Below are 13,602 nucleotides of genomic sequence, written 5' to 3'. Positions count from 1 at the left end.
AACCAGTTAACCCCATTACATCTAATAAAGGGGATACATTTGTCAGTTTTTTATTTTTATTTTATTTTTATTTTTTTTTTAAATTTTTTTTCAACGTTTTTTATTTTTGGGACAGAAAGAGACAGAGCATGAACGGGGGAGGGGCAGAGAGAGAGAGACACAGAGTCGGAAACAGGCTCCAGGCTCCGAGCCATCAGCCCAGAGCCTGATGCGGGGCTCGAACTCATGGACCGCGAGATCGTGACCTGGCTGAAGTCGGACGCTTAACCGACTGCGCCACCCAGGCGCCCCTACATTTGTCAGTTTTTTAATGCTTCTCTATTTTTGAGAGACAGCGAGGAGAGAGAGGCAGGGAATCACAACCAAGCTTCAGGCTGTCAGCTCTGAGCCCGAGGTGGGGCTCAAACTCCCAAGCTGTGAGATTACCACCTGAGCTGAAATCAAGAGTCTGACACTTAACCGACTGAGCCACCCAGGTGCCCCTCTCCATTTGTCCGTTTTTAAAAGTAGTTCAAAAGCTCATTAGATGGGGCGCCTGGGTGGCTCAGTCGGTTGAGTGTCTGACTTCAGCTCAGGTCATGATCTTGCGGTTTGTGAGTTCAAGCCCCGCATCAGGCTCTGTGCTGATGGCTCAGAGCCTGGAGCCTGTTTCAGATTCTGTGTCTCCCTCTCTCTGACCCTCCCCCCGTTCATGCTCTGTCTCTCTCTGTCTCAAAAACAAATAAATGTTTATATAAAAAAAAAAGCTCATTAGAAAGATTTAGTACTTGCAGTACCATTTTTTTCCAGGTGTCAACTGTATTTTTTAAACAGATTATATAAGAAATATATCCTCACACGTTGATGGGGTGATTATAAAATTGCAGACTCTTAGCATTTGGTAAATCTTCAGACATCATCCAATTGAATTCATTTTATAGAAGGAGGAATAGAAGCTCAGAATCTATAACAACTCTCGCTTCTTTTAAAAAGTGCATCTAAGTCAATATATAAACTGTGTTTCCATAAAAATGTATTTTTGACATTTCAGAAATTTTGATGCTGAATTTGAAATAATTTCAAAAATCTACATCTTGATTTTAAATGTTAATGTCAAAATAGTAAAGTTTTATGTATGTTCATTCACTTCAGTAAAATGTTAATTTATTTAAATGTTTCAGGAAAGACCTTGCAAGGACAATCTTGACTGTGGGTGGTAAGAAGTGTTCAGAATTTTAAATGTTAGAGTGTTACATATTGGCCACTTGGGGCTTTATGAGCATCTTGGAACTGTGGATAATAAATTTCGGTCAAGCTGAAAATAAGAATTAGCATTTTATTTGTAATTTATTGTGAAAGGTTTTAACATGCTAAAAGCCATAAAGAATAATTCACGAATACTCATTCAACCAACCAACCAACCAAAGTCAGATTTTTATTTTGCTACATTTACTTAATCTTTTTTATGTAGAATCAGAGTTCCATGTAGAGCCCCCTGTGTACCTGTCCCTGATCCCATTCTCTCCATTGGTAGAGACAATCCTTGACTTAGATTTGGTTTTCATTCAAAAGTAGGTTTTTATACCTTTATTTTATGGATTCATAAGCAACATATATTATTTTACAAATTTTAAAAGCATTCTGTAAATGTCTTCGTGTTGTGTACATCCAGCTGCGATGTGACTTTTAAAATTATTCGAAATGGAAACATATATATTTTTATCAGTTGTGAAATACCACAATTTATCTTGGGCTTTTATTTTTGTAGTAACATTTTTTAAGGCTGTTTGAGGAGCTGCTTCTTAATATTTTAATACTTCTAAAATATAAAATGCAAAGATTTTTTTAATTGTTATATGGTAGCTTATTTAGATTTCCTCCTGATGTTTAAATATTGAATTTAAATAATGATCCAGGTTACATTATAATGCTTATAGCATATAATGTTAGTCTTCCAAGATGGAATTTCTTACAACAGTGCTAATTTGGAGAACCTTTTTTTGTTTTTTTGTTTTTGTTTTTGTTTTTGTTTTTTGCTTTGTGCCCATCCCGGAATGATCTAGGTCTATCATGCTTTTCATCTCTAGATTATGACCAGCAGGTTGCTCTTTCTGAAGCATTGTGTAGACTGACCTTGAAAAAATCCAGGGGGGACCTTGTCCATCAGTGGTTTGAAGATGACATCATTGCTGAAGCTTTCAAAGAAATTAAGGATCGAGAATTTGAGACGGTGCGATTCTTGGTCATCAGAATTCCATTTAATCAATGCATCCTCACACTGTTTTCCTGAGCATTGGGCTCAGGGGAGGAGTTTTTCTTCAAATGTGATTAACTTGCCATTCTTAAGCTTCCTGTTCTCCATCTCTGTGAAATGATTTGAGGACCACGTGAACACCAGATTTGTGGGCCAAATCTGGACATACAGAGAAGGCTGCTTTATAGGTGACTTGTACTGGACACAGAACAATGCGAATGGGATGGATCCAGTTAGAGAAAACATGGAGTAGGGAGCCATTTTAGCGACCCTCAGATGGTGGTCAGAGCTGTAGAAGAAAGAAATGTGCATTTCAGTCTTGCATGGAGCAGCTGGGAAGATGAGGGAAGGCTGAAATTGGCATGGGGTGCTCTACAGTTTCGAGGAATAAGAATTTTCAGTGCTTTCCACGCAGTCTGGCTCACCGTGGTTATATCCTTGAGTAGCTCAAAAATAGCTCCTAGCTTGGCTGCATATTCACCCACATCTTAAAATAGCTAAAATATTGTCCCTCTTCTTTCAAAACACTTTTTTTTTTTTTATAATTTTTTTTTTCAACGTTTATTTATTTTTGGGACAGAGAGAGACAGAGCATGAACGAGGGAGGGGCAGAGAGAGAGGGAGACACAGAATCAGAAACAAGCTCCAGGCTCTGAGCCATCAGCCCAGTGCCTGACGCGGGGCTCGAACTCACAGACCGCGAGATCGTGACCTGGCTGAAGTCGGACGCTTAACCGACTGTGCCACCCAGGCGCCCCTCAAAACACTCTTAAAATGAGGGGTAGGCCCTTGGGGAAAAAGTAAAATTCTTAACAACCATGAAAGCATTGAACCAAGCCTTTCTAGTCCACACTGCTATGTAACTAGAATTTTATTAAATCTGAACTCTTAAATATCTTATTGAAAATACATTTAACTTTGAGCCTGTTGCCAGATACACAGTAGTTGTCTAGCCAGTTTTCCATTTGATCTAGATGGAAAGCCCATGAGCCTCGGGTCTGAGTACTACCTCCCTGGCTTACAAAAATGCACACATCATGTCAGGTAGTTGACTTATGAAGGCTTAGGGTTGTTATCTGTGAAATGGGAATAAAAGCCACCTTAAAATTGTGAGCACTGAATGAGAGAAACCAAAAGTGCCGGGGATGTGGTGGGCATTCAGATGCTAGTTTCCTTTTTCCTCTGTGTCATTCTCTCCTCTGCAGGGAATTTTTGTGAAAATCGGTCAAAGGTAGGGTTTCTCAAAACCTCTTCCCCACAGAGCCATGCACTTCTTAATTGAGCTACTTTGAGGTCCAGACTTACATTACTGCTGTCTACTTAGTGCTGAATAAATGTGTAAAGTGTGAGGATGTACTACAACAGCCAGTCCTTGCTAAGAAAAGGGACAAAAGCCTGGGTCAGTGTCTGTTCAGCTTTAGTATTTTGGAGGCAACAAGTTTACCTTTCTACTAGCTTCGGGTCGGGAGAACTTTAAAAAATAATCCTTATTCTCTGAACTTGTATCAGGAAAGAGAAACTAGGAAGGAATAGGCTAGAGAACTCCTCATAAGGAAAAATGGCAGCGGGTAACACACCCAGATAAACTCCAAGTTGACAAGTTTATGGATTTGTGGTTGGCTTGAGCTGGGCAGATGTTAGCAAGATGGACGCCCGGTGCGTTAGCGAAACGAATCTAGGTCACTAGTTAAATGTATTTCTCTTTCTCTTAACCCAATGAAATGTAATCGTGCCTATAACTTTTGGAGACTTAAAGCATTCCTCTGCTGAAAATCTGCTGGCTGGGGGTTCCTTCCAGAATTTGGGTCTGAAGCTGCCTCTTTATAACACGAAGCATTGTTTTTCTTTTTTCTTTTTTTTTAAAAATTTTTTTTTTCAACGTTTATTTATTTTTGGGGCAGAGAGAGACAGAGCATGAACGGGTGAGGGGCAGAGAGAGAGGGAGACACAGAATCGGAAACAGGCTCCAGGCTCTGAGCCATCAGCCCAGAGCCTGACGCGGGGCTCGAACTCACGGACCGCGAGATCGTGACCTGGCTGAAGTCGGACGCTTAACCGACTGTGCCACCCAGGCGCCCCACGAAGCATTGTTTTAATTAAACTGTAATAATGAATCTTGGTGAAACCTTGATGTTACTGGGTCCTGGGAGTTTCAAAGCAAACACTAGCTTCTTCATGCTGGCAAAAATAGTATTTAAGACCTCTGGTTTTTTTTTTTTTAATTAAAGTTTGCATTATTTCCTTTGAAGGATAGTAGACGATTTCTCAATCACCTAAACGACAGACTTGGTGATGAAAGAAGGTAAGATATTTCTCTGGGTGTTATTTTATTGAGTAGTTGTTTTCTGAAAATGTCTAATACTAAAGAAAAATCTAGGATCTGTTTTATTTCAGGAGAGAATATAGGATACATGACTTATTGATCACTAATGGATTATGCATTGAATAGAAACATCAGAAGATTAGATCCCTTCTCCCTAGTGATTCATTTGTATGTGTTTATCTCTATCAGCATTTGAGCACATTTACTTATAACTTGGAACATTTTTTAACATGTCCAGAAGATTTTATGAAAAGTGACTTCCTGAAGGTTTGAGGCACTGGAGATAAATTTATTTCACAGACAAAGTCCTTGATGAGAATTTTCTGAATTCACTCCTACCATTGAGAATCTTGCCACACAACTGGGCTGAGATCTAGTACCGATAAACCTGACTTATAGACTGCCAGATGGAGACTGGAAACCTACTCATAGTAGTATCCATTTGCAGGCTTGAGACCCTTGTCCGTACTTTGTGCTAAGCGACTTAATTGCCCACCCTAGTTACAAATTCTTGTTACAGAACATCTGTGGGTTGTATTGAGGCTCCAGCCACGTTTTATTTTGCATTTTAATTGTGAAGTGTTTTGCAGGGTCTATTCCTTCCCGTGTATTGCTGCTTTTGCTGATGAGCATGAGGTAAGTTTACCTCTGGGGGCCCTGGGAGTGGTATATAATGTAACCCATAGTTCGGCCAAACTGCTCTCCCCACACAGAAGGGCTTTTTAAAGAAGGAAGTTTACGTCTAGAGGCCGCAACTCTGAAGTCTTCTTTCTCCTGTATCCTATCCGACCGTAACTGGGATGCATTGCTAATACGTTTAAGGACCCTACTGTTACTACTAGATGCAGGAATTTTAGGGTTGATGCTGTGTTCATGAAGTCAATCAGAGGAATCTGGCTTTATTTTACCCTGTTAATGAGTACCATTGTTCATGCCTAGATTGTAGGGAAAAGGGCAATTCCCTTTTTTCCATCCAATTGATATTGCCCATTTTATCCACAGAAATTGGGAGCACTCTGTTTTTTCTAGATCATTCTACCTTGTACTTTATAGTCTAAGGGTAAGGTCTCTTTTCACCACCTTCTTTGCTTCCTAAAGGAACAATATCCACCTATAGCACCTCCACTGGGGATAAAATCTTCAGAGATAAGATCTCTGAACCTTGACTCTGTTGATGTTTCCTGGATCTCGTCTTCAAAATATCCTAATTAACCATTTCTCTGTTTTGGGTTCAGAGCCCCTTTCTTGGCCTCTGGGAGCTAAGCCTTTAATGCATGACTATACCACAAGTTTCTCCTCCCTAGGATCTCTCTCCCTGATTTTAGTAGCTTCTTTGATTCCTTTATCTTCATTCTTTTTCTTCCTGGTTATCTGAAGGTTCCAACATCTGCTTGGTGGTTCTTCAATTTTTTCTTTTTTTTTTCACTTCTAAATTTTCATCAGTTTCAATCAGGGCCCTAAACTGGCTTCCAGTAACATACATCATAGTTTAAAACTTTCATTCAACTCTATGGCTGTTAAAAAGTAAGCACCTATGATGGAAAGATGTCTAAGAAATGCCATTTTTGGAAAAGCAAGTGGTAGAGTAATAAGTCTAGTGTTTTTTCCATTGTTAAGGAATAAAAACTCTTTATATATTTCCTGATAGGTCTAGAAAACAGCTGAGAGGAAATAAAGGCATTGGTAACGTGCCTTCAGAAAGGTACCTATGTGGAAACTGAAAGCCAGAGAAGGACACATACACTGTTTCTCTAAAGGTCATACTGTTAGAAGCTTTTTTAAAAAAATGTTCTTGTAGTAATCAGTTAAAATGAAGGTAATTTGAACTTAAGTCTTAGCTCTACTTTAATGGATATATTAAGTTGGATAGCAAATAATCACTTATATTTGATCATAATACCTCCTTCTCTAGAAATTTCCATGCATCTGCAGTATGGATTGTTACTGCTTCAACATATGACTATTTTCTCATGATTCTCACCGAGGGGGGGGGTGGGGAGGTGGGGAGGTGGGAAACTTGTGTGGATAGAGTCCTCAGACACATTTAAACATCTTTTAAATGTTAAGCTAAGGATAGTGGTTGTGTCCCCCGCCCCCTGAAGAAATAGCTTAGTTGTATAAAGTTGAGACCTACCTCTCATTTTGCAGAAAAGATTAAGACCATCAAGACATACTATAATATTAGGGTAGTGTTTTTTCTATGAAGAGCAGAAGTTGTTTTTAGTGGAATAATTTTCATCTGACCCTTTAACATGGTATCTATACAATTTATGCCTTAATTATGTATTATAGATGAGAAAACCAAATGATGAAAAACTAGAGAAATTTTGGATTGATTTCAACCTCGGAAGTCAGAGTGTAACTTTTTATATAGACAATACTAAGGTAACTGCATTTGAATCCTATTTAAACCTAAGTGCTTAGAAATCGTTCATATGCAGGTATATTATGTGCTCATGAATTTAACTTATTTTTTTCCAAGAGTGCTCTGTGGGACTCAGTAAGAATTTTGAAGGAAGCAGTGATTAATTTCAGCATAATAGGTAAGATGATGAATTCTACCCCACATTTAGTTCTGATTCTAGAGCAGACTATTCTTTGAGGTGGAAGGGAAATGGTATAGCGTGGTGGAAGGAACACTATGTTCAGGGCCAGGATGCAGAGGTATGGGGTTGGTGACTCTTTCACTCTGTGATTTTAGGATTTGGTTACGTGCCTGGTTTTCTCATTGTAAAAATAGTTACAGTTTTTGAAAACCTTAAAAATAGAATCACCATATGAGCCAGCAATTTCACTTCTAGGTACATATCCAGAAGAAATGAAAGCAGGACTTGAGCTATTTGCATACCGGTGTTCATTGCAGCATTATTCACAATAGCCAAGAGGTGGAAGCGACCAAAATGTCCATCTACAGATGAATAAAAAAAAGTGTGTGTGTATGTATATATATGATGGAGTACTATTCAGCTTTTAGAAGAAGTCTGACACATGCCACAACATGGATGAACCTTCAGGACAGTATGCTAAATGAATAGGCCAGTCACTAAAAGACAAATATTGTATGATTCCACTTTATAGGGTATCTAGAAAAATGAAATTGATAGAGACAGGAAGTAGAATGGTGGTTTTCAGGCACTGTGGGAAGGAGGAAGTTCTGGAAATCTATTGTATGACAATGTGAATAAATTTAATGCTATGAACTAGCATACTAGTGCTATGAACTAGCATGGTTTACATGGTACATGTTTTATACCACAATTAAAAAAAAAAAAAAGGTGGTAGTACCTGCCGTCCTTCCCCCAGAAGATTTATAGTAATTATTGATGAGTTCATGTAGGCATATCCACTTATATTTTCTTTCTTCTAGGTTGGTAAGTAATGTTGAGGGGCATGAAATCAGGAGTTACCCTTTTTGAGTGGGGGCCATATCATCTCTTCATGTATCAATGGACATTTGGGCTACTTCAATAATTTGCTATTGTACATAATGCTGCAACAAACCTAAGGTGCATATATCTTGTTGAATTAATGTTTTTGTATTCTTTGGGTAAACACACAGTCGAATTACTAGATCGTATGATAATCCAATTTTTAACTTTTTGAGGAACCTCCATACTGTTTTCCATACTGGCTGCACCACTTTGCATTCCCACCAACAGTGCAAGAGAATTCCTCTTTCTCCACATCCTTGCCAATACTTGTTTCTTGTGTTGATTTTAGCCATGTTGACGGGTGTGAGGTGATACGTCATTGTGCTTTTGACTTGCATTTCCCTGATGAGTGATGTTGACCATCTTTTCATGTGTCTATTGGCCATCTGTAGGTCTTCTTTGGAGAAATGTCTGTTCACATCTTCTGCCCAGTTATTAATTGCATTATTTGTTTTGTGGGTGCTGAGCTGTATCAGTTCTTTATATATTTTGGATACTAACCCTTGATCAGATAGGTCATTTGCAAATATCGTCTCCCATTCCATAGGTTGCCTTTTAATTTTGTTGATTGTTTTCTTCTCTGTGCAAAAGTTTTGTTGTTTCCCTTGCCATCAGAAGACCTAAAAAAATGTTGGGATGGCTGATGTCAGAGATCTTACTGCCTGGGCTCTTTTCTAGCATTATTATGGTTTCAGGTTTCACATTAGGCCTTGAATTCATTTTGAAAGCAGTCCAGTTTCCCCAATACCAATTGTTGAAGAGTGTCTTTTTCCCATTGGATATTTCCTGCTTCGTTGAAGATTAATTAACCATTCAATTAACGTAATCAATTGACCATATAATTAACATAATTGACCATGTTGTGGGCTCATTTCTGAGTTTTCTATTCTGTTTCATTGATCTATGTGTCTTTTTTTGTGCTGGTACCATATTGTTTTGATCACTACAGCTTTGTAACACAACTTGAAGTCTGGAATTGTGATGCCTCTGGCTTTGCTTTTCTTTTTCAAGGCTGCTTTGACTGTTTGGGGTCTTCTGTGGTTCCATATAAATCTTAGCATTGTTTGTTCTAGCTCTGTGAAAAATGCTGTTGGTATTTTGATAGGGATTGTGTTAACTTTGTAGTTTGCTTTACGTAGTATGGATATTTTAACAGTATTTGTTCTTCCAATCCATGAGTATAGAAGGTCTTCCCATTTCTTTGTCATCTTCAATTTCTTTTTTTCAATTTCTTTAATCAGTGATTTTTTTTTTTGAGAGTACCGTGAAAGGATTCTTGCAGTATGTACACAAGAAACAAAAATATCTGTTTATCATTCCCATTCACATCCTTACCCCCAAAAGCTTACCAGCAATAACAGTGTTCCCTTATGGTGCTTATAAAATTGCCATTCCGCTAGGCAAAGAGCTCTTTTCCAGACTGCTAAGGTAAAGACCTCCATCTGCCTATCTTGTATGTATATACTTTTGAAGCAGTGTGATAAAGATCTTTCAACACAGTAGTCTATTCACTTAAGGTCAGATGATTAAATATGTTCTCCCATGGCTACCATCTCCATCCCTACTTTACAGATGAGGATATTGAGACCCAAACTCAAAAGGCCAGGACGAGGATCCAGATTGGTACCAGCAGTACCTATCAGAATTACTGCGGATATTTTGCATGTTAAATTTGTAAGGCCCTACCCTGAGACAGAAGGTTTGGGGGTGCAGCCTGGGCATGTGTGTCTTTAAGAGCTCCTCAGATGAGTCTGTTCAGGGACCTAGGTTGCAGAAGAAATGGAGTGCTCAAATAGCATTGACAGGAGTTTGTAGCATTCCTTTCTCCCCTTTTTCATAGTTGTATAGAATCAGATATAAAAACAGATAGTCCCTTTCATTTATAATGAAATGGCCATATTTTCAAGGTCCTAATTCCTACTTTGAAACTTCATGCTGGACACTGGTGTAAACCAAGATAATACTTTGGGTCCATTATGCATTAGATCCCACACTGGGCTTCGTGAAATAAGAAAACTCACCATTTCTTATTTTTCAAATAAAAAAACTCCCCATAATCCCCCTTTGCCATGAGACATAGCTGTGATCAGCCAGATATTGATAAAATAAAGGGTGGCAAATCAACAGACCAAAGTGTTAGGATAGAGATGCTTGGGAGGGGGTATCACCACACACCCATCCCAAGGGAAAACTGGCCCATCTCCACCTATAGTTAGACCAGCACAGCTAGCACCTAACCATAGGTTACAACTGAAAGCATCACTTATCTGTCCTTAGAAGTCAAAATCAGCCAGGGCTAAAAGTTGTTGTTCCTTTTTAAAAAACAAAAGAGGTAGTGTCTACAACTAGTCCTTCACCATAGGTAAGTTGATGACACTTGAATATCAAGGAAAAAAGATTTAAGTCAATGGTTTGGGTGCCACTGAGACTGACATAATAGCTGTTGCTGAAAATTCTCTACAATAGAAAGGGAGTTAGTGCTTCATAAAATTAAGTTAAAAGGTCTACTTTTTCTTCACAGCTCAGCCAACTCTTCCCTGAGGTGCTGTATGGAAACCTCCTCTCTTTTCAGTTCTGCTTGCTTTAGTGTTTCCTGGAAGATCTCTTTTGCTTATGCGTATCCTTCTCTGTGTATCAGAATTGCAGCTAGATTCCTGAGCAGCATGGATTCCTGAGCAGCTCAGGATGTTCTGTCTCACCGGATCTGATGCCCGTTGCACATAAACACAGGCCTATGGAAGTGGCCCTGTGCATCCAGGGTGGTAGCCATGGCACTCAACAGCATGACGGTCTATGGGTGTCTTCCTCCTAGTATCTCTTCAGAAATCTGCAAAGCTTTTTCAAACCTGTTCTATTTCATACATCTTCTGTTCTCTGCTTGGAGAATAGAAGGTAGCAAGTATAGGTGTCTAAACACATGCCAAGGAGGAGGTGGGTGTTGGCTTTCTCTTTTGCCGACAAAACGTCTTCTGCTAATTCCTTTCCTCTTTCGGTTTTTCCCTCTAGAGTTGACATGTAGAATTCACAGATGGGAATTGGCTCGTGCTGGCTATCTTGAGCAGCATAGATACCGGTCAGCTTTAGAGAGATGTGAATTATTGCATTGTTTTCCTATTGTATGTCCCTTCCAAGCAGGTAACTCATTATTGCTTTAAAAAGCTTTTCAGCATTTTCAAGCTGACCCCATATAAATGCTAAGTTGGCCATCAAATCGGAAGTGTAAGTGATGGCCTTTCCATTATTGGTCTGCTAGGCAAGATGAGTGTCATGTTAAATTAGCTCAGCCCTTTCTGGCTCATCTTTGGTGATGCTCAGCTTGGCTGTGTTCAGGAGCTGGATGGTCTCAGCCTCCTCCACTGTGCCCTGGGAGGCAGCGCTGCCTGCTCCCTGTCTCCTTTCTCTCTGTTGCAGTAGGCCTCGAGAACTAGGTGAGCACTGCCAGAAGCCACAGCAGGCCTGGGCCAGTGGTGCAGCATGCCTCGGGATGAGGGCACCCCCACTTAAGACGCCCGGCCTCTTGCTGCCCCAGGAGCAGGGATGTGGAACGGGCCCTGTACCACCATCTCCCAGCCCACAGGAGGTCTCGATCCAGACGCAGGAGCTGGTATATGCTTACATAGGGGGCTCAGTGTCTCATCAGGGTTTCAGAGTTTATAGGTCTTTCACCCCTTTGGTTAGGTTTATTTATAGGTGATGAGGTTTTGGGGTGATGGTGGGGTTCGGAGCTGATGGCCAAGAAAGAATTCTTGAAAACCTCTTTGGTGCAAGAAGGTGATTTTGTTGAAGCACAAGGACAGGACCCGTATGCAGAAAGAGCAGCACTGGGGTGGTAAAGAGTGACTAGTTACATATGAAGGTGTTGGGGAAAGTCAGCTTCCGACTTTGGCTCAGGTCATGATCTCACAGTTTGTAAGTTCAAGCCCTGCATCAGGCTTGCTTCTGTCAGTGTAGAGCCCACTTCGGATCTTGTGTCTGCCACCACCACAACCCCCCCCCCCCCCCACATCCCACCACCCTTTCCTGCTTGTGCTCTGTCTCAAAAATAAATAAATCTTAAAAATTAAAAAAATCAGATCAAATTTTAGAAGCCAAAACCATCTCCATTGCTTGGCTGCTAAGACAAGTAACTTCCTGTCTTTGCAGGATTAACTACATAATCATACTGTGTGTATTTGTATGTGTAAACACACAAATGTGCTTCTAATGAAAATGACTTCAAAGTAACTTTAACACAATTTCTTTTCAACTTCTTATTGCAGACAAATCTGAGCAGTTGACAAATATCCCAGTGCGGTTGTTTACAATTCTAAAATCTTAAAACCTTTCAGTGTGTTGATATGCATTTGTATACTTTGTTTTTTTGTTAGAAACTGGAAATGTGAAGATGCTTATCATTTACCTGAAGAAGCCTTTGAATATCAGCAACAAAGAAGTGATGAAAATAGAAATCCATTTTGATTTGCAATTCAACATCTCACAAGCTTCTATCAAAGCTTTAGGAGAAGACAAACAGGTGGCAAACTTAATTCTTTTGGATCGTTTGGAAATGTTTTAGCATGTTTTTTTAATGTTTTTATTTTATTTTGAGAGAGAGAGAGAGACAGAGTGTGAGTGGGGAAGGGGCAGAGAGAGAGGGAGACACAGAATCCGAAGCAGGCTTCAGGCTCTGAGCTGTCAGCACAGAGCCCGACGCGGGGCTCGAACTCACAAACTGTGAAACCATGACCTGAGCTGAAGTTGGTTGCTCAACCAACTGAGCCACCCAGGCGCCCCTGTTTTAGCATGTTTTTATGTCTTTAACTTTCTTGTTGGGTTTTGATGTGAACATCTGCTCAAGCCAGATAGCTTGATCTTTGGAATATTCTGTAACAAGCACACGTAGGACACAAAACCCTTTTGTGCCTCAAAATGCTTTTACTCCACTTATTGTGAACACTTAAAAATCTTCTAGGATAACATTACCACCTCGCCACATTCTTCCTGAAGTTCTGAGGATACTTGCTGTGGGCTTCTTAGTATTTCCTTCTCTCTCCCCTCCTTGAGGACCGAGGGGAATCGCTAGAAATCATGTCTCTTAGGGAGTTCTGAAATTTTATCTCCTGGTCTAATGCCGAAATGGTTTATACCTCTTCTAGACTGATACGGCCTCCAGATCATTGACTGTGATGTTTCCTGTTGACACACAGCAAAGATCACAAAGATTTTCTCTATCACAGATGATAGGCAGAGCAAAGAAATTAGTGACGAGACCTACGATATTATGGTAATGGCTGATAGGAGGTTGAATTAAGAAGTCGGGGGGCGGGGGGAAGACTTAGGCCCATTTGCTTTTGGCACTGAGTTGCATATGAAGACCTCTCAAATACTGTTAAGTGCTCTGTGGTAGTGTTCCCAAAGACTCACCCTGTGAAAAGACCATTTCATGGGTGAGGACGAGAGAAAGAGAATCATTTACTGAAAAATTACCTCCTATAACATATTACATATGAATTGGCCTAACACTGAGGCTACATAGGCTAAGGCCCCCACAGAGAGGGTGTATAGACCCTCACCAAGAGGGTTCTTGGCTTTATGGGAGAAAGAATTCAAGAGAAAACCATTTAGAGAAAGGGACA

General features: G+C 40.0%; 1 protein-coding gene and 1 pseudogene across 3 annotated transcripts in view; one reads left to right on the top strand and one right to left on the bottom strand.

Moving 5' to 3' along the window:
• SYCP2L (synaptonemal complex protein 2 like) overlaps positions 1–13,602 on the top strand; it is a 104,106-nt gene that overhangs the window by 21,788 nt on the left and 68,716 nt on the right. For 2 of the 3 annotated variants that reach the window (XM_045057122.1, XM_019830249.3), the window contains exons 9-15: positions 1,161–1,195; positions 2,067–2,209; positions 4,483–4,535; positions 5,147–5,192; positions 6,849–6,941; positions 7,039–7,099; positions 12,355–12,500. In XM_045057122.1, the coding sequence (XP_044913057.1) occupies positions 1,161–1,195; positions 2,067–2,209; positions 4,483–4,535; positions 5,147–5,192; positions 6,849–6,941; positions 7,039–7,099; positions 12,355–12,500 (577 nt within the window). The remainder of the gene's footprint in view (positions 1–1,160; positions 1,196–2,066; positions 2,210–4,482; positions 4,536–5,146; positions 5,193–6,848; positions 6,942–7,038; positions 7,100–12,354; positions 12,501–13,602) is intronic. The other variant, XM_045057123.1, reaches the window with a different exon arrangement.
• LOC102900987 lies at positions 10,358–12,330 on the bottom strand (annotated as a pseudogene).

Source organism: Felis catus, chromosome B2, assembly GCF_018350175.1.
Source record: "Felis catus isolate Fca126 chromosome B2, F.catus_Fca126_mat1.0, whole genome shotgun sequence".
NCBI lineage: Eukaryota > Metazoa > Chordata > Mammalia > Carnivora > Felidae > Felis > Felis catus.
This window is presented reverse-complemented; position numbering and strand designations above follow the sequence as displayed.